The sequence below is a fragment of the Macrotis lagotis genome, chromosome X (assembly GCF_037893015.1).
Source record: "Macrotis lagotis isolate mMagLag1 chromosome X, bilby.v1.9.chrom.fasta, whole genome shotgun sequence".
Lineage (NCBI taxonomy): Eukaryota > Metazoa > Chordata > Mammalia > Peramelemorphia > Peramelidae > Macrotis > Macrotis lagotis.
In genome coordinates this window covers 466,597,488-466,622,154 of record NC_133666.1, presented here as the reverse complement: position 1 = coordinate 466,622,154, position 24,667 = coordinate 466,597,488, and the positions used below count along the sequence as shown (strand labels likewise).

The window sequence follows — 24,667 nt, the reverse complement described above, 5'->3', positions numbered from 1 at the left end:
CATTATCTTGTCTGACTAAATTTTTTTTTCCAATAGGTCAAAATGCTATTTTATAATAAAAATAATGCCTTCTTTTGCATGAAACTTTACAGTTTAAAAAGTGTTTATAAGAATTCTGCTATTAAAAAAACTGAAGCTGAGTCAAATATTGCCTCATCACATGATTAATATCTAAACAGCACCAGTCTTAAAAGGAATGCCTTCTGATTCCTGAGTCCAGTGCTTTTTTCAATTCAGTATTGTACCTTTACTTTTTGTAACCTCACACTTAAAATAAGCTAGGTCACTTTAGAGGTGCAATAATAATAATAATTCTGAGAAAGAAACAATCTAAGTTCAATATGTTTTGAAATGGGGGAAGAGGAAGAAAATGGAAATACAGAAAACCAGCTTAGGAACAGTTAATTTTATTAGACAAGCATATGGATCCATGTTAAAAAAAAAAACACATACACATACACATAGACAAACACACATTGCTGGATGCATAGGTGCACACTGTTTTACTTACCAGATTTGTAATCTAATTTTCTTTCCCCTTAACTCTACTGTTTTGATTTTAAAATCAACACCTATGAATAAAACAGAGTAAAGAGGAAAAATAAGAAGCCAAAATAATGAAAATAAAAAAAAAAATAAAAAAACTTATTTCTCTATTTTACATGTTAATTCCTAATTATAGAAGAATATAAAAGTCCAATAGTCATATCATCACGAGCCATTAAAGACAGGCAGAAGAATGGTACTAACCTTTAAACTTAATTTGTTTTTCCAACTCTGGTGAAAATTCAGTTGTAAAATTCACTATGCTTGATATTTCATGAATTATTCAGTATTTATTGTTCTAAATTACATAATTTCTTATTATTAAGATGCTGCTTCATTAAAAATATATGTAGAATATATATACATACATATATATGAGAATTAATAAAGTTATGGCCTTATGAAGTAAACTATGGACTAATATTAACTCAGGAAAATATTTCCCTCAAGTAACAAACATTTTCTTAATTCTAAATGATTCTTTCAAATTTCAGTATTAGATAAAGTGATAATTCCTTATAAATACTCTTATTTGTATGTATAGAAAACTCCTGGTGTTTTGTGGTATAATGGGTAGGATATTGAACCTAAAGTCATGAAGACCTGAATTCAAATCCTGTAAGATATCTAATAGCTGTGTGATCTTTACTCCTTTTGCCTCAGCTTCCTAAATTATAAAAGGGGCATTAATAATTACGTCTACCTCCCAGGGTTTGTGTAAGGACCTGAGATATCTAAAAAACCCTTAGCATGGTATCTTGCAGACAGTAGGAGCTTCATAAAAGTTTACTCCTGCCTTCTCCTGGAAAGGCACTCCCTCTACCAAAGCAGGGGCACCTTCTCCACCCCTTCTAAATCTGGTTGCTTAGAATGCTGGGATGTTAAGTGACTTGCCCAGAGTGACCCAGGTGATATATTTTGGAGGGTCTTGTAGTGACTATGCATTATCTTATTTGAGATTCACAACTGTACTTGGGGTTATACTATAGATATTGCAAAGTTCTGTTTTACATATGAGGAAACTGAGGCTCAGAAATTAAATAGCTTTCCCATCACCACATAGCTATGTCTTGACCATTGTTGCTTTTGGGAAATGAGCTCTTAAGTTCAAAAAACCTGCCTTGGAACTGTTAACGAAGCAATGTAACCAAGTAGAGAGAATATTGGAACTTCAGGGTCAGAAAGAGCTACATTCAAATTCTATCTCTAACTCTTACTAGCTCTGTAACTTGGGAAAATCATGTGATCTTTGATCTTAGGCCACTGGTATGAGATCCAGGCCTTACTGACACTACCCCCAAGTATATTTCTGTTGGGTCACTTTGAAGAGTCATCTGTTATATCAGTTCCCTTTGTTAATTTTTAAAAACAATTTCTGGGGGTAAAATTATTGGAAATAAAAGTAGTCATTTTACTTTCATTTGCCTTTTTAAAAATCAATTCCCCAAAATTCAAGATTGAGGAGTGGCTGGACAGTTCATTTGACAAAGATCTGGGTATATACTTTATTGCATGCATCCCATGTATCCTCCATAATATGATATGGTAGCCAAGAAAATGGATGCAACCTTGGACTGAATTCAGAGAGAAAGTGCATGAGCAGAGAATAAGAGCCTTGGTTTATCAGATATGAAATACTGTGTTCAGTTCTGGATGGTATCTCTTAGTAATACATTTATAAGCTGGAGAGAATACAGAGAAAAAGAAATCAGAATGGTGAAGGTGTCAATGTGAGGCTCTCCAAGGAAAATGGGGATATTTAGGTTTAAGAAGAAAAGAGGGAAAAGATATGACAGTTGTCTTTGAAGTCTATACTGTGTGAAAAAATGTAAAGACTTGTTCTACTTGTCCCCAGAATGTACCAAGAGAGAAAATGGGTAAGTGTCAAGGGGGCTGATTTAGGCTTGTTATTAACCAAAGTTTTCTGAAAATTAGAGCTGTTCAAAAAGCTGTTCACCATTATACTTCACTGGAGATTGTCAGATAAAGGCTATGATTATGTATTGGATAAGTTGCAAAATGGAGTCTTATTAAGGCACAGAGATGGCCTCTGAAGTCCCATCCAATTCTGAGATTCTGATTCTGTTTTATGTTTATGTAAAATATTCAAGACTGAGGTGGTAAAATGATGGATGGCTATATGAAAGGAAAGAAAATTTGCCTAATGTGTCAAGACAAGTTCAAAGTAGTGTCTAATTAAAAAAAAAAGCTTTGGAAATATTGTTTTAGAAGCCGAGAGAAAGGATCTTACCTCCCTAAGGATACAACTTGCTGACTAATGGACTAACATTTCGGAAATGAATTTGACTCAATGCTTATTTAAGTTCACTAATTTCAACAACCTAGTTTGTCAAATGAGAAGAAAAAAAGGATTTATTGCTTACAATTAAATGGTTTAAAGTGAAAAAAATCTCTTAAAAATAATTAAGTTTAAATTTTGAGATTTTAAAAAATAACCTCAGTTTATAGAATTAAAATTTATAACACTTATGAGATAAAATAAGTATACATTTTAGAAAGTAAAACTATAATTAAGAAGGACTGTCTCAAAAGAATGTTTTCCAAAATTTCTTTTTCTTTTTTTTGAGACTGGGTCTTTCTCTCACTCAGGCTACAAGTTCAGTGGCTACTTACTGATCTGATGCAATACTGACCGAGGGCCAGGAAGTTTTAACTGGCTCATTTTTCTAATCTGTATGGTTTTGCCCATCCTCAGATATCTGGCAGCCTTTTAATCCTAGGAGCTCACTGCATTGATGGGGGGCTCAGTTTGGATACATATTAGATTTTAGCTTTACTACAGTTCAGAATAACAAACTTAATTAACCAATATGTCCAGCATTAAGTATTATACATATGTGTCACCAAACCTAAGTTCCATTTTTCTAACCATCTTAAAATTTTAAAATCTGAAAATTGTTATTTACTGACTCTTGAGCCATTCTACTAGAGAACCCCTATATATTTGTATGTATGTATGTATGTATGTATGTATGTATGTATATGTATGTATACTCTTCAAATGCCCTAAATTCTTAGTTCCTCAATCTACTGCATTACTGTACCCTATTCCTAAACTCTACTTTAGCTACCAAAAGAGATGGTCTTGCCAACACCCAGAATTTTACCCACACATATTCCTTTTACATATTTGTGAGCTACAATCTAATCATAATCACTCCATCCCCATAACCTTCATTCCATTTTGAATCTTCATCCTCACCATTAACCCCCACTCAATACCTCTAATCCCTCAATTCTTTCTCAGGTCATCACCTCTCTCTTGCCTGCACTCTGCCCTTTCTCTATCTTGACCCTTGGTGTCTCAATTAAACTCTACAGCATTGTCTAAACTCATGTCCCTTGCTTCCTTAACTTATCATCTATCATGTTTTGCCAAGTCCAAATCATATCTCTGAATTATTTCCTCCATCTGCTACCTTTGCTGTCCTTCATGTTTACTGAATGACGCTGGAAAAAAGATTATAAAACTGCACTGACTGGATCCACTAAAATTTTGCCTTACATAATTCCAACTAGACCCTCAATGCAGCAAAGCAGTACTTTTACACCTCCAAGTCATTTTCTCACTCATCAGAGAACTATTCCAACTTTTTCATCCCTTCTCAAGTTTCCAATGACACACCAACACACCCTCTACACTCTCAGGTGAGAAACTTGCCTCATACTTTGATGAAAAAACTGAGGCCATTCTCTAAGGCTTCACTCACATGACATCACACACATCTTTCCTCACGATCTACTCTACTCCAATCTCATATGAACAGGTGGACTGTTTCCAAGGTTAAGCCCTCTACCTACACAAATAAAATTATTCCATTCTGCCTTCTTCAGAAGATTTCTTATGCTATCACTGCCACTCTCACTAATCTTCAATCTCTCCCAGTCTACTAGCTGCTTCCCTATTGCCAACAAATACTTCCTTATCTCCCTAATCCTTTTTCAAAAAAAAAATCCTTCATTTGATCTGCTCATTCCCACTAGCTATGGCTATATCTCTTTCTTTTTGTGACTAAACTGCCTTTCTCCTCTTTTCTTCCTCACTCTCAGTTGTACTCCTTCAGAATATATCCTTTAAAAACTGCTGTCTCTAAAGTTACCAATGATTTTTTAAATTGCCAAATCTAATGGATTTTTCTCAATTCTCATTCCTTCTGACCTCCCTGAATCTCTGAAATTGTTGGTCACCCTCTTCTTCTTGAGACTCCTTTCTCTCAATTTTTGTGACATTATTCTTTCCTGACACTCATCCTACCTGTCTGATCACTCCTTCCAGACTCCTTTGCTGGATCTTCATCCAGATCATGCCCACTAATTGTGGGTGTCCCTTAGGCTCTATCCTGGGTCCTCCTCTCATCTGTCTAAATACTATGATGATCTCATTGCTTCACGTGGATTCAATTATCATCTCTATTCAAAAAGAGTTAGTATGAAAGTTACTTTTGGGAAATCAGAAAGTCCTTTCCTCTAAAAATTACAAAAAGAGCAGTTAGGTCTATTATGATATACTTTGCTTCCATTACCCTAAATGGGTCAGAAGCAGAGTAATATAATATAATAAATATGATTAAGTATAGCAAACTTAAGTATAAGAGTGAAGAATCTTTCCAATTTATAAAATGAAGATTCTATAGTAAAATGATCTGAGAGTTCTCATGTAGGATGCCAGAAACCTATCTTCTGTCTCTGCTCCAAACCAGTTAAGGTGAGATTGAATAATTCTAAATTAAGGAGTAAATCAATAAACATGTATTAAGTACATACCATGTGCCAGACCTAGGCTAAATGAAAAGGCCAGAAAAAAAGTAAAAGAGTTCTTGCTCTTGAACTCACAATGTAATGTGAAGATAACATGTGAAAAACTATGCACATATAAGATATATATACAGAATGAAATGAAAATCATCAACAGAAGGAAGGTGGGAGGAAAGGGGACTAGAAAAAGATTTCTTCAGGAGGGAGTTTAAATGGGCCCTTGAAGTAAGCCCAGAGAAAAGACAAAGGAGGGATGAAACTGGGAGCTGGAGTGTCAGTGTCACTCAAGAGTATATAAGGGGTGGGGAGGAGAGGGTGAGTACATGTAGATACAGAGATGGTCTAGGAAGCTTAAAGTGGGGTGAAGAGCTTTGAATGCTAAACAGAGGATCTGATAATTGCTCATGGATATAAGATGGAGCCAGTAGAATATATTGAACATGGGAGGTGACACTGTCAGCTCTGCTCCTCCTATCTGACAATTAAGTGGAGGACTGACTGGAGTGGGGAGACTGGACAGACAGACCAAGCAGCAGAGGGTATAATAACAAGCTAGGTGTGGGGTGATGAGGACCTGCACCAGGATGGTGGCAATGCCAGAGGACAGATAGGAGTGTATTTGTAAGATATTACAAATGCAGACATCCTTAACAATACAGAAGCTAGGAAGAGGAAAGGGTTTGGTGGATAAGATAAAGGATTCAGATTGGACATGCTGAATTTAAGATATCTGAAGGATATCTATTTTGAGATAATCAAAAGGCAGTCAGAGATGAGAATCTGAAGGTATAGAAAGAGGATCATTGGCACAGAAATGATAATCAAATCCAAGGGAGATACTGAGATCAATAAGTATATAGGAAGAGGGGCAGCTAAGTGGGGCAGTGGATAGAGCACCGGTCTTGGAGTCAGGAGTACCTGAGTTCAAATCCGGCCTCAAACACTTAATAATTACCTAGCCGTGTATCCTTGGGCAAGCCACTTAACTCCATTGCCTTGAAAAATCTAAAAAAAAAAAAGTATATAGGAAGAGAAGAGGGTCTAAGACAAGGCCCTATGTGACACACCATGAGATCACAAGTAAGACCTGGATGAGTATCCAGTAAATCAGAATGAGAAGAATTGTAGGAAGAGAACCAGGAGACTAAGAGAAGAGTATTAAGAAGAGGGTGATCTGTAGTAACAAAAGCTTCAAAAAGGTCAAGAAAGTAGAGGATTAAGAAAAGTTAAATGGATTTGGCAATTAAGAGTTCATTACTGGGGCGGCTAGGAGAATCTGAAGGTATAGAAAGAGGATCATTGGCATAGAGATGATAATCAAATCCAAGGGAGATACTGAGATCATTAAGTATATAGGAAGAGGGACGGCTAAGTGGCGCAGTGGATAGAGCACCGGCCTTGGAGTCAGGAGTACCTGGGTTCAAATCTGGTCTCAGACACTTAATAATTACCTAGCTGTGTGGCCTTGGGCAAGCCACTTAACCCCATTTGCTTTGCAAAAATCTAAAGAGTTCATTACTCCGAAAAACCAGTTTAGAATAAATGATGAGATTGAAAGGCAGACAGAGGCATCTAAAGTGCTTGACCTTTTTGCAGCTTGATAACCTTCTCAAAGGTATTAGGAGAAGATCTAGACATTTCATCCTAAGGAAAAAAAGGAACTGGATGGGGATAGTACTGAAATCTCTATGGGTGCTTAGGCTGAAGTATTGCCTATTCTCTCTCTCTGAGTGTGACACATACCCACCCACCCACCCACACATTCAAGTGTGTGCAAATGTGCAGGCCTTTGTCACCTCTGGTCTGGTCTTCTGCAGTAACTTCCTAATTGGTTTTTCTTTCTTCACTGATTAGTTCATCCTCCAAATAAAAGTTAAATGTTTATTTTTAAAGTTTAAAGTCCAGGTCTAACTATTTTACTCCTTTGATCAAGAAGCTTTATTGGCATTTCATCCTAAACAAATTATGAACTCCTCTTTAGAATTTAAAGCCCTTCACAATTTGTTCTTATTTCATCTGGAAACTAGATGGACAGCTCTCCATGATCTCTGTATGACCATTAAATCCCATCCTCATTTATGCTTGAAAATTTTTTATAAATGCTATGTTTTTGTTACTAATGAAGATCCATTCCATGCCCTTGACACGACAATACATATTTAGTTGTTTATAATGATATTCATAGAACTAAATATTTCTTTTCAAGGACTTACTATTTAGTAGAGTTCTATTTGAAGTGATTTTTAAGTCTCCTGCATTCAAAGTTATTCTTTTTCTTTGCAGGAACATTCAAAGTTGTGCCAGAATATAGTTTGAATAGGAAAAGTAAATCAGATTATCAAAGTACAAATGGAATGAAATATAGAACATCAATCCAGGTGTACTTACTACTAAAATAGTAAGGACCGTAACTTTATTAACTCATAAATGTATAATTTTGTTACAGAAATGATAATTTCATTTGAATTATAGATATATAGGATGTAAAAATTCTCTTAAACAAAGTATCCATTGCTGAATAAACTATGCTGCATGGATATAAAAGAATATTATTGTTCAATAAGAAAAGACAAAAAATAGAAAAATGAGAAGATATATAGCATATACATATACTAATGCAGTTAGGAAAGTAAAATTATGATAACAATACATACTAGTATTTGCTAAAAAGTCAAGAAAAAATCACTTAAAGGGAAGTCAAATTATAAGAGTAATGACTAATTACAATTGCTAGAGAATAAAGAAGGGAACATTCTTCCCATCTCTTAGTAGAGAGACACTATTTAGGTTGAACCATTTTCTTTTATTAAAAGGTGAGTTCATTATAAGGATGAAGTAGGGGATAGGATTGATGTAGAAATGACGTTATGTAATAACAAAAGGCATAAATACAACTTTTTGAAAGGGAAATTAAAAATCTCTATTTAAACTATATATATATATACATATATATACATATATACAAACACACACACACATATAGTCGGTTTTAATTGCACTTGATTTGAAAACTTCAATATTTTGAAAACTTGAATTTGTTCTAGTACAATTGATGCATTAGGGAATAGTTTGAAGATAATTAGAATTTATTATTTGCTTAGGTGTCATTTCATCCTCAAGAGATGCACTTCACAATAATATAGAAGCTGCAATTATTTTCCCACTGTTTGTCTCTGTCATAGGAAGACTTCAATGGATAGACTAAGGGACGGGAGAAGAGGAGCCACCAGCATGCTTTGAGCCCATGGAGAAAGGAGATATCTTGATTAAGTACTTCTGCACTTGCTGACAGTTGGGGTGTGATCATCTTCTTCAATCGGGAATGAGGTGAGAACCACTGGGGAAAAAGGAGGTAGTATGAGTGGAACAATCTCCACTCCAACCCCCACCAAAGTAAAGTATAACCCAATATGTGGTAGTGTGGGGATTTCTTAAGGAATTAAGTTTGGGGTCCATATGCACATGTAGAAGTCAGCCCCCTTTCAAGGTAAAGTGCCCCATTTATTGTTATTTTCTGGGATAGTAGGAGCTGTGGATGGAGGAGGGCTGGTTGGCATCCATTCTATAATTTTCCCATGGTTGCAGCCCTTTCCAACTTCTTGACATGTAATTCCAACTTAGTCATGCTCCCTACTTCCCCACCCCATTTATTTATAATTATGCATTTCTTAACCATTTAATAGGTATAAAATTGTGCTACCACTTTTCAAAAGTTCTTATCTTTTTGTTGTCACTAATAAAAGTTTTTGGATCTTGTGCCTCTAACTCCATTTTCCCTTACCAGCCTTGTGGTTTTTATTTTTTGATTTTTGCATAGAGGCAATTTTTAGGAAAGTTCATTCTATATCCTCAGAGAATCACAGGATTGTAGGTTTAGAACTCAAAGCATCAAGTTCAACTTTTTTTCCCAAGTAGATGATTCTGAAATGTAGGGAAGTTAAATTGACTTGACTAACACATGCTAAAGAGGTGGGACTAGACACTGCTTGCCTTTCCATTTCTCATACAATCCCTTCTTTAGAAAGATCACCGTTTCTGCTTTCAAAACTTTTTCTAGGACTTATCTACGCTCTTGTTCTATACTTAACCTCACCTGGATCTTAAGAGCACTTGAAACAAATACCACCTCATTGATTTTAGTTTTTCCCAACTTCCTGTCATGTCAACCCAACTTAGTCATGCTTCCTTACTTCCCAAAATTCAACACAGACTTGTGTTGTGACTAAGTCTTTAAGAAAGAATAGCATTTTAAAAAAGGGAATAAAATCTTGGAGAGTAACACTGTCATTCTGCAGTGAATTAGCTGTCATGGTACAGAAAGATCACTGAAGAACTGAGAGAAAGGATGAAGAAAAGTTCCTCCCTGTGTTTGAAGACAATGTTCAGGACCTTGCATTTATTATTTTGTAAAGAGACATTAAGAAGAAAATTACCATTCTAACTGAATTACTTATAATTCAAGGATTTGGGTTTGCTGAGAATATTCCATTCTTTTTCCTGATTTTTAGCATATAGCAATGACATTGGTTGTGAATTTTCCTCATTGTTAATATACTGTTAAACATTTATGTCTGTATTATTTGTTACTATGTAAACTGTTAAAGTGTAACAATAACACTGATATTTATCCAGGCCTATGAGATCAGGGTTTGAAAATTAGAGATGAATGAAAGCTTATGGTAGAAACAAAAATTGTCTAGATTATCTGGGGATTCAGAGTTAATTTATGAAAGAGAGAAAGAGAGAGAGAGAGAGAGAGAGAGCGAGAGCGAGAGCTTGTACATTTATACCAAGGAACTATCAAGATATTCTCCCTTTAGTCTTAGAAGACTGAATAAGAATTAATAAGGAAATGAGTTATTAACAATTAATAGTGGTGAACATTGGTGTGATTCCTAGGGCATCTACCTGACACCCACCTATGTTACTAGAAAAGTCAATGTCCCTAAAAATCTCTTATACTAACATTCAGTATCTTTTCAGGATGTAATTGGCTTGATAAACTCTAAAGCACTCATATTAGAGTGCACCTTGCAACACTGTACCTCTCCTTTTTAATTGGATGATATAAATTTCCTAGTTTCTCCTAAGAGTGGCAAAATAAGTACTATATTAGATTTTATTATTTTGAAGAGTCTCAATCATGGTGATAGGTCCACATATTTAAACAGATAAAGAACATTCTTGTCTTAATAATATTATGATATTCAATATGAAACTTAAAACAACTGACTTCTTTAAACTATAAATCAACTTTTATATTGACTGAAATACTATATTACATGAAATTAAACATAGCAATAAAGCAGAAAAAGAATGAAAATTGAAACAGCATGGAATGAAAAAGAACATAGGGAGTTAGAGGACCTGGGTATGAAGCTGGCTCTGGCACATTCATTTACCTTAATAAAATCTATTTTAGGATATTAAACATTTAGAGATCAGATAGCCATCTTGGATCAGAAAACCATATTAATGCATTCTGTGAGTTGATCATCAATTTAGTATTTATATCTTCTTGGACATCTGAATAAATCTTTTTTTTTTTTCAGATTTTCCAAGGCAATGGGGTTAAGTGGCTTGCCCAAGGCCACAGGGCTAGGTGATTATTCCATGTAGCCCCGCAGCCCCATCTGAATAAATCTTAAAGAGGCAAAAGCTAGTTACTCAAGACCAAAGGGCTACTAAGTTTAAGAGATGGAATTTGAATGAGGGTCTTCCTACCTCCAAGTTCAGCAGCCCAGCCATAACCCTAAGATTTCTTTCTATTGTGATACATGATATTCTAAAATTGAATGACAATAAAAATTAATCATTACTTGATTCCAAAAGTGGATATTGACATCACAAAATGTTCTTACACAGAATTCACTGTCAGTGAGAAAAAGACATAGAAAAAGAACAAAACTTTAAGGTATTTGAATTTTAGACTTAAAAAAGGCATTAGAAGCCTAAAAAGTTTGATCAATTCAAAGTGTAATGAAACCTTTCTCAAGAAAGATCTCCGAGACAGAGCCAAAGGTATCTGAACACAGACTGAAGTATACTTTTTTCCCTCTTAAAAAAAAATGTCTGAATACTCAAGACAGAATGTTTTATGTGATTGGTCAGGTTTTAAATAATTTTAATTCTACCTAAAAACCTGAACAATTTGTAATATGCAAAATACCATTCTTTGAAAGATGATTTTATCCTGTTTTATTTATTAAAAAATTAGTTTTGCACATTGGTTTGTATAGTTCATTGAAGTCAATTACACATTTTATAACATATGCCTACATAAAACCTCAAATGTTAACCAAGCAACAGCAGTTTCTAATTCACATTTGCCTGAGTCACCATATTACATCTTGGCAATATGACCTTTATACAAACTCCTAGATAGAACATGGTGAAACTTCAAGGTACTGGACTTTCTGAATGAAAAAAAAAATTATGGATAGCTTTTCTCCATTCTTTAATAAAAGAAACACTTAAGCAGAAAGAACAAGAGCTGGGAGACTGCATAGAAGTCAAGAAAAAAAATACTTATTTTGTATTTTTGTACCACTCCCTCCATCCCAATAGCAAATGCTTATCTTGGGTTTTTGGAGGAGGGGAGAGAGAACTAAAACTTACTCTCAGAATGAAGACATTAGATTTTTCCTTTTTTCCTGCTACCTATTGGGACTAATTACTCAGTTCCCTGATTCACTTATATTGCTTCTAGATCATCTGTTGAGACCAATAGGTATGGACCATATGGCAAAGTCTTTATCCACACACATTCTCTTTCTACTACCCCCAGGATCCTTAGATGGTTTCCAATACAGAAATCTGTCAAGAGAAGGGCTGAATCCAGTAGATATGACAAAGAGTCTAAAGCCAAAGTTGCAATAAACATATCAGTTATGATTAAACAATATAATCTAGAATGGTTTATGGCTATACTTAATGCTTATTTTGCATTTAATGTCTTCTTCATAGAATTCATAGCAAAATGCGAGTAATATAAGCCACAAATGGTCAGCCAGCTTTGACCTAAATACTTCTCAAACAGCTTAGGATCCTCAAAGGCAGAGAAGAGGAGAGAATAAATTCCAGGCAAAGGGACAAAAATCTGCAAAATTGGGGAGATGAGATATGAAATGGAATGATGGATATAGGAAATAGCAATTAAGTCAGTTTGGTTAGAATACAGAATTTGTGAAGAAGAGTAAGGTGAAAGAAATCTGGAAAGACAAGCTGGAGTTAGACCATGAAAGATTTGATGCTAAGCAAAATATTTTATACTTTAACTCAGACTTGACAGAGTACTACAGAAGCAAATTGGAAAATACAATGAAACCTGTGCTTTAGGAATAACAATTTGGCAGCTATGTCAAAGGAGAGATTGCATAGGATAATAAATAGAAAGGCATAATCAATAAGTCACTAAAATTGTCCAGATAAGAATGATAAGAGACTATATAATAGGGAATGTAGGAGGAGGGAGAGAGGAGGAGGAATGAAAGGAAACAGAAGGATAATTCCAAGATCCTAAAATCTGGGCAAATGGAGAGATGATTCTGTCCTGAATGAAATATGGAAGCTTAGAGGAGAGTTAGTGGGGGTGGGGGGGTGGGGAGAGGAAATAATGAGTTCTATTTTTTGACATTGATTTTGAAGTGCCCATTGGACAGTTGTCCTGAAGACAGGGAAAGGAACTCTGCAGAGATTTAAAATACAGATTTCACATTCATTTTAATAAAGATAATAATGGAATCTTATGATAGCTTAAATCATTAAGGGATACTATAAAAAGAGAACCCAGACCAGAGTCTTGGGAGACAGTCATGTTTAAATGGACAAGAGATCTGAAACTGAGAATGGGCTAGACAAATACATAGGGAAAGAATAGAGTCATAAGAGTAAAGAGAGTATGCAGGAAGAGATAGAGATCAACAGTGTCAAAAGCTCTAGTCCTTTCAATCAACCCACATATGTATGGCATGTTTGAGTAAAACCATTTTGGTCACTTTTTGTCCAATATACACTGAATGGATATTGGACTAAAAATTAAAAGATTTATAGAAGTCTTCTCTTTTATATATTCATTTAATTAAGGCACTGAACAAATTATGCTATGAGGAATAAAGGTTTATTTAATTGGTTTGTTGTCTAGGTATTTTAAAGTAGTTTGGGTTAATCTATTTGTCTGAAGACTATCAGGTAAAGTAAAACTTATTTTAAATGATTCCTCTTTCCCCCAAGAAATAATACACAAATGATTCATAAAAGGTCATTCTAAGATTAATCTATTTGCTGATGACATAAAAGCTTACTTTTAGAATATCCATGGGAATCAGAAAAGAAACAATAGATTCAGTAAAGTTGCAAGATACTAAAAATAAAGACCAAACCCCCCCAACATTTCTATTTAGCAAAAAAAGAAAATCCAGAAGGGAAATACAAAATGGAAAAAAAAAATCCCATTTAAAATAATCACATGTTTAATTAAGAATTGAAAACTAAAGCAATGCCTATCAGTTTGGAATGGTTAATCAAATTCTGGTATATGGGAGAATACTATTGTGCTATATATTACGAAGGGGATAATTTCAGGGAAACCTGGAAAGAATTGTATGTTCAAACTAAGAGTAATGTGAGCAAAACTAAGAGAACGATTTACACTCTAACAATATTGTAAAATGAATGACTTTGAAATGTATGAACTTTGATCAATATAATGATAAAATCTGACTCCAAGAGTACTGATGATAATGAATGCCTCCCACCTCCTGTCAGAGAGGTGATAAACGAAATATTCAGAATGATGCCTACATTTTTTTTAACATGATCAATAGGGGAATTTGTTTTGCTTATGTATATCTGTTACAAAGATTTTCCTCTTTTTTTTCCTAAAGGGGGAAAGTGAGGAAAATAAATGCTTAAATGAAAAAAATTAAATTTCATTTCAAGACTCTCCCCCAATAAAATACATAAAATATCCAGGACTCAAACTACCAAAGTACACTCAATTGCTCTAGGAAGCTATAAATAAAAAATGGTCCTCAAAGAACTAGAGGAATATCTGAAGTTTGGCTGTGTCAATATAATAGAAATACTATTGCAGTTGATTTATAGATTTAGTGCTATAGTAAACCAGTAAGAGAATATGTAACAAGTAAAATAACAAAGTTTATTTAGAAGAACAAAACAGGGGCAGCTAGGTGGCACAGTAGATGGAGCACCAGCCCTGGAGTCAGGAGTACCAGAGTTCAAATCTGGCCTCTTACACTTAATAATTACCTAGCTGTGTGACCTTGGGCAAGCTACTTAACCCCATTGCCTTGCAAAAAAAAAAAAAAAAAAAAAAAAAGAACAAAACAAATCTAGAATATCAAAGGAAATAATTTTTAAAAAGAAAGAATAACAGTTTACAATCTTAAATCAAATTATTATCAAAACTATCTTATACTGGTTGAAAAATAGAAAGCAGACCAATGAAAATCATTATTAGCAAGGATGAATCAGAAGTCACTGAATTCAATAACCCCCCCCAAAACCCCAAAACATTAATTATCTATCAAAATATGCCCTATTAGGCTAGGAGTCAAATTCATCTGGAAAAACTGAAATTAAGAAAGAAACTAAGTCTAGGTTAACTACTTAGCCTATATAATCCAAAATTGGTATATAACCTGAATATTAAAGGTCCTATCTTTAAAAAAAAAATCAAGAAACTGTAACAGTGGTCTTTCAACTACTTTGCTCAAAGTAAACTCTTAAACAACAAAGAAGTAATCAAAAAAAATAAAGCATAATTTTGTTCATACAAAATTCAAGTTTTTGAATGAACCCAATACACCTAAGACAAGAAGGGAATAGCTAACTGAAAAATAGTTATTTTTTAAATCAACTGTCTCTGATAAGGGTCAGATATTTGATAAATAAATCACTAAGAAATATTTAAGATCAAAAGTCATTCTCCAAGAGGTAAGAAAACAATATACATATTGACTATAACCTAAAGTAAAAAGAACAATGTAAAAATCTGGTAATTACAATAACCAACTTAATCCAAAATAAGAGATATGAGAAGGTACTTCTTTCTTATAAAATGATGAATGGGGGTCTATGATATAAAAGGAACACTGCAGAAAAATGTCTTCCTTTTTGATGTCAGTTTTGGTGAATCCCCCCCTCCCCTTTTTTTCCTATGTAATTAGGAATGGCACTGTGGAATGCAGTGAGAATACATTTGGACATGTATTTTGAAAACAAAATATTATCAATAAATTTATTTTGTTAAGGGATCTGAGCAGTACTAAAATCATAGGATTTTAGAGATAAAAATGATCTTCTAGTACAATCTCTTCACTTTACAATTATGCAAGGAAAAAAACACATGCTACCTCAAAGGGTTGTCAGATTCCCATCACTTGGGAAATATTTAAGTACAGGCTAAATAGTAACTTAGGAAGAGGATGGAAGTAGATACTTCCTGAGATCCCTTTCTGTTTTGAGATTGTATACAACTTTTGACCAGATGTGTTAAATGAATTTTTATAGGTTAAAAAGCTAGAATTAGAACAAAGATTAGAATTCAAGTTTTCTGACTCTCAATCTTGTGTTATTTTCACTACCCCAAATTCTCTTCCCCCCAAAAAATAAAAAGTAGGCAAAATATTAATTCACACAACAATAGGAAGTGAATTATATACTTTATGATCTAAAAAACTAGGGGGTCCAATAGATAAGAGTTCTAGGCCTGGAGTCAGGGAAGACAATCTTGTTGAGTTCATATCTAGCTTCAAACACTTTTTTACTATATGACCCTGGGCAAGTCACGTCACCCTTTTTACCTCAGTTTCCTCATCTGTAAAATGAGGTGGAGAAGGAAAGGGTAAAATTATTCCAGTATCTTTGCCAAGGAAAACTCCAAATGAGGTCACAAAGAGTCAGACATGACTGATATTATTGAACAGCAAATCCTGTAAAAGATAATCATTTTACACACAACAAAATTGAGATTCAAAGAAATCAACTGGGTTGTTGAAGGAAACACATCTAACAAGCTCAGCTTCAAATCTAGGTCTGAATCCAAAACTTTCAGCAAGTACGCAGAATAATTCTTATACACAATTTGCTTCACTGTGCATGCAACAGACCTTTTTTTAATTCTAAAAGGCTAGAATTAGGACAATCTTTCCCAAGTTTATTTCACCTGAAGTTCATTCACCTGCTAGCCATTGAACAAGGGTAAGAGAAAGATCAATAACTCATGGGAACTGAAAAAGCAAAGCAGGGCTTCCATAATATCCTTTGTACCCATCAAATGAGGCAGAGGCCCAAAGTTGCAGGAAAGTTCACAGCACAGAAGAAAGGACCACAGATATATATATATAACAAAGGCAATGGTCAAAGGTATGTATGTTCCTTTGCAAGGCAGACTGTCTTCATGTCTGATTTTAAATTTGAGAAGCTGCCACTGTGTTTTCCACATAACATTTTTAAACTGTCAAAAACACTACAATAAAATTTCATAATAAAAAAATGCTCTCCTTAAATGTCTTATACAAAGGCAGTTTCAATAATATAGTATTAATCTTTAATAGCTTAAAAACTGCAATGACTTTGATTATAATCTTTACATAAACAGACATGGAAATAAGGAGACCTAAAAAGACTCATTTAAGGTCCCATAATTCTTAGTTATTTACCATTTCCTCTTAATCCCCATTTATCATTACCCTACTATTTTTTATTTCCATTTATAATAACATCGTCACAATGGCCCTTTAACTCTCCAAACTGGCTTCTTTGCCTAAATTGGGTCCTTTGAGGCTCAACTTAAAACAACATTCCATAAAAATTTCCCGAACCTCACCAAATGGAATTGATCTCTAGACTTTTAAGATCTGCTCTTAATGCATGCCTGCATCATTCACCTAGAATTTTATTTACTTATGTTCATGGAATTTCCCCATCAATTCCTGGGACATAGAGGACATAATATTTATTTACTGACCGTCAATAGAATGGTCAATCCTTTTAGGGCAAGGGTTATTTCTCTTTTGTGTTTGTATTCCCAGTGCCTGGAATACATTGGACATTTAATGAGTAATTGTTACATGAATGATCATTCCATATACTGTTTTCCTACCAATAGTTAGAAAGAAAGGCAACTTGGTACAGATGATAGAGGGCTAATCTCTATCAAGTCTCAGCTACACGAGGGACATGATCAATGGCAAGTCAGGGCTCCAATTCTCCAAGGTAATTACGTACTTTACAGATGACCTGCTAATCTGTCTTGGTAAATTTTCCACATTTGAGTTCTTTACACAAATGGAAAAGCTGGATCATTATTTTTCTTATGCATATGGCTGATTCAATTCAAAATATCTGAAAGTGAATTCACCTTTCCCCTTAAATCCACTACTTTCTGCACCCCCTTATTTCTATGAACTCATGAGTTGTTATGAAAAGTATTTTGTAAACCTCAGAGTTTGTTATAAATTAATAATTATTCTGTCAGTTATTTTCCCAGTTATACAGTCTTGAAACCTTAAGAGTTAGCCTTGGAGTCTATCCAGTTTCAACTTAATTCTTGGAATGTTACCCTCCTCTCCCCTACTCAATCACAAACTCCAGTGACTCCTTATCACCCCCAAGATCAATATAAAATCTTGTGTGGTGGTCTAAGTCTTCATAGCTTGCCTTTTCCCTTTTCAATCTTCTCACTCTTTCCCCTTTTTACTCTTCCATTCAATGACACTGGAACTCCCTTGTTGAACTTTCAGCTTCTGCTACTTTAACTAGATGTCCCTCAGGCCTGAAATGTCCTCCTTTTTCATCTCTTCAGACTCCTGGCTTCCCTGTTTTCCTACTTAAAATACCACCCTCTTAGCAGAGGTGTCAAACTCATAGCCGTAAGTAGCAGAGGAAACTGCCAAGTGAAACCAGATCCAAATTAAAAAATAATTAGGAAACATTTAACAAAATAAAAATACAGAATATTTATTTGTAGTTTTCTGAATCAATATGCGCAGGGATCCTTTTCTATTTGAGTCTGACATTACTGTTCTACTGGGACCCTTTTCTAACTCCCTTTAATTCTAGTGTATATGTTTTGTTGATGATTCCCAATTTATCCTGTATATAGACTTGTATATAACCTATATTTGCTATTTACAGTTATTTGCATGCTGTCCCTGTCATTCAACTGTGACCTTCCTGAGAGCAGAATTATCATTCATCTTTCTTTGTACTTTCATCCATTAACATAGTGCTGGTCCCAAGGGCAGTTAGGTGGTACAGTGGATAGAGCACTGGCCTTGGAATCAGGAGGACAGGACACTTGATCCTTACTAGCTGTGTGACCTTGGGCAAGTCACTTAACCCTGACTGCCTGGCATCCAGGGCCATCTCTTAGATGATTCTGGAGGAGAAAGGGAACTGATGACTAAGCAACGCACATCCAATTTATGTCCTTGTCATGGCATCACCTCTCTGATGTCTTCAAGAATGAAGAACATTGCCTGTCCCATAGTAGGCATTCAATAAATGTTTATTGACTGACTAGGAAGTCTTTTGAAATTTCCCTCATAAAGATCTTCCTTTCAATTCCCACTATATTCCCAGTGAATTGTTAATTTCCTAATTGGTCTTCCAAGTGCTATTAGATTAACTGTCCTAATGAACTATTTTGAAGATCACAATGCTCAAAAACTTTTAATGACTCTTCAAAGTTCACATAACAACAGAGCCTATAGGGGAACCCTACAATAAAGCAAACTGGTCTTCCTTCATTAAGTCTTTATTTACCAAGTTTTCTCTAGACCAAATTCCATCCTTATCTTGCTTTGAACAAGGCAAACTCTTTCAGCAAAGACCAGTTCTAATCTTTCCAGTTCCACTTTCACAAGTGGATGCCAATAAAACTGGTCCTTTAGATACAATTGGCATATTAGTTTCTTTCTTCTAAGTCCCTAGAGGTCAAAGTGTCCTAAAATGTTTTTGTATCCTTTGCACAGGTAGGCCCTGAATTAATCCGGGACAATGTCATAATTTTGAGTAACCCCAACTCAGGCAGTTCTAGCATATCAGGAGCATCAGGGTTCAATGCCCCAAATGTGGAATCCAATGACTTACTAATAATGACTTGTCTTTATACCAGTGTACACAAATGTAAATTTAAGGATTGCTATACCCAGTTAAGTATTTAAGGATGACCCTTAAAATTAAGGAAGATAAATATGTAAACTTGCAACTGTTTACTTAACCACCACAAAATTTGATTAAACTTCATTAGATTTTTTTTTATCATTCTCACCATAAAAGCTCCAACTTATTTGCAGCTAAATCAGACTTTTAAACAAATAAGTGCCAAAAGAGCAACTCTTACTTAAAAAGGAAACAAAGGAAATGGGAGGGAAGCTCAAACACTACAGCAATGAAGGGCTTCAAAACAACACCAAGGAAAACAAAACCTCAATATATGTGTGTGTAAACATAGATATACATATACATATATATATCTTTTTTTAACCAGAAAATTTAGATTTTTTAAAAAATATGTAAAATATGGGAGCTTTTGAATTACAATTTAAAATGTTAAAAATTATCCTCATAAAAAAAAAAACCTGTGTAAATATTTTCTTTTTCTTTTTTTTGGCCCAAGGCCACACAGCTAGGAAGTATCTGAGGCCACATTTGAACTCAGGGTCAGTGCTCTATCCACTGCGCCACCTAGCCGCCCCTGTGTAAATATTTTCTAAGAAAATGTTCAGTCCTGAACAACAGTTTTATAATCACGCACATTATCTGCAGGTTCTGTCCATCAGGATTGGGTACAGATTTGTGTTTTAGTTCAAAAAGTCTGGGAAAAGAAAAGTAATAAAGAATGAATTTCCAAATAAATTGGTACTTTCTGGGATTTCCGGGGCGGCTAGGTGGCGCAGTGGATTAAAGATGGGGTCAGGAGGACCTGAGTTCAAATCCGACCTCAGACACTTAATAATGACCTAGCGGTGTGGCCTTGGGCAAGCCACTTAACCCCATTGTCTTGCAAAACAAACAAAAAAAAACCCTAAAAAAATTGGATTTCCAAAGGTTACTGTAAAAATCTAATAATGAATATTTACTCTTTCTTGAACATTCCCTGGGGAAATCCCTCAGTTCAGATGATTCAAGGTGACTTCCTTTTTGTGTCGGAGGACCTCCAGCCTAGCACCTGATAGATAGATCTAAATTACCTTTATGGGATTTCCCACAAAAACAGTTATTAGTTTCTCGATTTGCCCTTCGGTTGTCTTAGGACAATTTCATTTCCTGATCTATTCCACAGTCACTGGGCTGTCATTAGTCACCGTTAGTCAAGCAGGACACAAAGTTGGTTCTTTTATCTCCTCATCTGCACTTTGAAGCGTTCTTTATGAACCTGCACTTTCCTGACATTCGCCTCCATTTCCTGGTCCAAGAAGCATCAGCAGCCCGTTCTGGGCAGCTGAGTCCAGTCTTCCCCGGGACTGGGCCGAGGGGCTCTGGCTCGGTGCCCGGGCTCCACCTCTGGCAGTGCCAGGCCGCGGAGCCAGGGCGCGCGCCGGCAGGTGAAGGCTCTCCGGTCTTCAGCCCCCCCACTGGCCCGCCTGAGTCCCGCCCCGAGGATCAAGTGACCCCCCGCCCCCCGCCCGAGTCACCCGGGCCGGGCCGGGCCGCTGCCCCCCGGGCCGGCGGCGCCCAGCCCTCTGCCCTGAGCGTTGGCGCGGGGGGCTCGGCGGGCCTGGGCGCCCACCCGCGTGGGCACGGGCCGGGGCGCCGAGGGGCAGCGGGGCTCCGGGGCCCGCCAGGCCTCCCGGCACTCACCCACGGTGGACTTGCAGGCCTCGCAGAAGGTGTCGTCCGTGAAGCGCTCCATCAGGCTGGTCTTGCCCACGCCCCGCGAGCCGATGATGATGACCTGCAGCTTGAAGTCGGCCGGCCGCGGCGGCTGCTTCCTCCGGCGGGCCTGGCCGCCCGACAGCGCCGGGGAGCCGCCGGCCGGGCCGGCCCCGCTCAGGCCTCCGCCTCGCCTCTGCGGCGCGGCCCCCCGATCCATGGACACATACGGCGCCCCCCGGGCCCGGCCCCCGGCCTCCGGCCCCGCCGCCTCCGGCTCCCGCCGCCGCCGCCGGCGCTCCTCGGGCCCCCGGCTCCTCCGGCTCCTCCGGCCCCGCCGCCCCGCGGGCTCCGGGCAGCAGCTGCCCCGCCGGCCGGCTCCCCGAGGCCGCCTCGCCGCCGCCGCCGCCGCCGCCGCCGCCGGGAGAGGAAGAAGGGAAGCAGCTACTCCGCAGCAGCGGCAGCAACATCCCGGACGAGGAGGGGCAGGAAGGGGGCCGAGCCCCGGGAGGGGCGCGGGGGGGCGGGCACAGAGCCGCCGAGCCGGCGGGAGGGGCCGGCCCGGCCGCGGAGCCGGCGAGAGCGGGGAGCCAGCGCCCCCTGGCGCCTGGGAGGACGGAGCCGGGGCCAGGGCGCCGCACGGGGGGGCCAGGGCTGAGCGGCGCCGCGTGCTCTTCTGGCCCCTCCCTCCCTCCTCCCCTCCTCCCCCTCCTCCCCCTCCTCCCCCTCCTCCCCCTCCTCCCCCTCCTCCTTCTCCCCTCCTCCTTCTCCCCTCCTCCCCCTCCCCCCCCTCCTCCCCCTCCTCCCTCTCCCCTCCTCCCCTCCTTCCCCTCCTCCCCTCCTCCCCCCTCCTCCCCCTCCTCCTTCCCCTCCTCCCTCTCCTCCTTCCCCTCCTCCCCTCCTCCCCTCTCCCCTCCCCCTTCCCCTCCTCCCCTCCTTCCCCCTCCCCCCTCCTTCCCCGCTCCTCCCTCTCCCCTCCTCCCTCTCCTCCCTCCCTCCCTCTCCCCCTCTCCCCTCTTCCCCCTCCTCCCCTCCTCCCCTCCTCCCCTCCTTCCTCTCCCCCTCCCCTCCTTCCCCCTCCTCCCTTCCCTCCTCCTCCCCTCCTTCCTCTCCCCCTCCCCTCCTTCCCCCTCCTCCCTTCCCTCCTCCTCCCCTCCTTCCTCTCCTCCCTCTCCCCTCCTTCCCCCTCCTCCCCTCCTCCCTCTCCTCCCTCTCCCCCCTCCCCTCCTTCCCCCTCCTCCCTCTCCCCCTCCCCTCCTTCCCCCTCCTCCCTCTCCCCCTCCCCTCCTCCCTCTCCCCCTCCTTCTTCTCCTCCTCCCCTCCTTCCCCCTCCTCCCCTCCTTCCCTGCTCCTCCCTCCTCCCCTCCTCCCTCTCCCCCTCCCCTCCTCCCTCTCCCCCCTCCTTCTTCCCCTCCTTCCCCCTCCTCCCCTCCTTCCCCCCTCCTCCCTCTCCCCCTCCCCTCCTCCCTCTTCCCCTCCCTTCCTTCCCCCTTCCTCCTTTCCGCCCTCTCCTCCTCCCTGCCTTCCTCCCTTTATCCTCTCCCAAACTTGTTTCCTCCTCCTTCTCCTCCTCCTCCTCCTCCTCTTCTTTCTCTTCTTCCTCTTCTTCTTCCTTCTCTTCTTTCTCTTCTTCCTCTTCTCCACCTCCCTTTCTTCTTCTTCCTCTTCTTTCTTCTTCCTCCTCTTCCTCTTCCTTCTTCTTCCTCTTCTTCTTTCTTCTTTCTTTCCTCCCTCTTCTTCCTCTTCCTCTTCTTTTTCTTCTTCTTTCTTCTGTTTCTTCTTCCTCTTCTTCTTTTCTCCTCCTCCTTTCTCCTTGTCCTTCCTCCTCTTCTTCCTCGTCTTCTTTTTTCTTCTTCCTCTTCTTCTACTGTTTCTTCTTTCTTTTCTGCTCCTTTCTCCTCATCCTCCTCATCCTCCTTCTTCTCCTTGTCCTTTTTTCTCCTCTTCTTCTTGTTTCTCCTTCTGCTTCTGTTTCTCTCTACTATTACTTCTATTCCTCCTTCTCCTCTCCTCTCTCTGATTCAGTCTCTCTGTCTCTGCCTCTGTCTTTCTCTATCTCTATGTCTCTGTCTCTGTCTCTGTGTCTGTGTCTGTCTCTGTCTCTGTCTCCCCCTCCCCCAATACCTCTGTCTTTTCAACTCAATTAATTTCTTTAGCCAAAAAGGGATAGTTTGACTCAACAGTTAGGGAACATAGCTTAGACTCAAGAGAACCTAGCTTTCACTATATGGATTAATACAGTGCTTTGACTCTGGAAACTTTGATGAATATTGGCATTTAGACCTTGGAAACCTTTCGAGGATGGCAAACAGTCCTATGAGACCATAATTTTGCAAAAAATTTGTACATTTGCCTTGGTAGAAAAAATATCCTCCTTCAGAAGTTCTCTTTATTAATCACATCTGAACTTCTTGGCCCTAAATGTTGAGCCTATAAAAACAACAACAACAACAACAAAAAAAAACAAACCCTAGCCTCTGCCTTCAGTGAATTTTCATTATGAATCTCAAAGGCAGCTCCTTCTATTAAGTCTAAATTGTGGACCTTGACACTGACTTTTGGAACACTTTTTATATATACTTTCTGGAGTGAGAGGGCACCAGTTTAATATGAAAGGTAGTTTAACATTAGAATCATATCTCTGGAGAGCATAATCCTATCTTTAACACTTTTGACTTGAAATGTCACTTAACCCCTCTAACCCTTCTTCCTCCTCCTCCTCTTCTTCTTCATCTTTCTTTTCTTCCTTTCTTCCTTCCTTCCTTTCTTTCTTTGTTCTCTTCCTCTTTTTCTGTTTCTTTCTCCTCTTTATCTTTCATCATTGGGATATAATATTTATATCACCTACCTTATAGCATTGTATTGAGGATCAAATGAGATAATGTATGTTTGAATATCCATAAATCCCATATAAATGCCAGCCATTATTATTTTGGAAGTAGTATTATTTTACATGTTACAAAGTCAATGATACTTATTGAGATACCAAAAAAATTTGAAAATCTTGAGGTAGAATCATATATGTAACTCCTATTTGAAGATTCAGAAAACTGTCTTTGTTCATTTGTTACCCCTGGATGTTGAGCAAATTCACTGCATAAACAGATCACTTGAGAACATAGAGTTCTAAATATGATATGACCTGGCACATTTGCAAAGAATGATTAAGTTACCAACTGAATTTCAACTCTGGTCTATATATAGAATCCATATTTGGCAAATATAAGACATGTTTTCAGCAAGTCTAATATATGAAAATCTTGATTCATATAAAAGATTCATATAAAAGCTTATTTTTTATTTTTATTATTTTTTTTAGTTTTTGCAAGGCAAGCAGCTTGCCCAAGGCCACACAGCTAGGTAATTATTAAATGTCTGAGGCTGGATTTGAACTCAGGTACTCCTGACTCCAGGGCTGGTGTTCTATCCACTGCACCACCTAGCCACCCCTCCCCCAATATAAAAGCTAAATTAGGGAACTGATAACCTTTTAAGAGGGTTC

General features: G+C 38.2%; 1 protein-coding gene across 1 annotated transcript in view; it reads right to left on the bottom strand.

The window, feature by feature from the left end:
* RAB12 (RAB12, member RAS oncogene family) overlaps positions 1 to 21,668 on the bottom strand; it is a 36,745-nt gene extending 15,077 nt beyond the window's left edge. Inside the window, 3 exon segments of the mRNA XM_074207353.1 lie at positions 512 to 572; positions 21,154 to 21,398; positions 21,400 to 21,668. Of these exon segments, the coding sequence (XP_074063454.1) occupies positions 512 to 572; positions 21,154 to 21,398; positions 21,400 to 21,635 (542 nt within the window). The 5' untranslated portion in view covers positions 21,636 to 21,668.
* Positions 21,669 to 24,667: the final 2,999 nt, after the last annotated feature.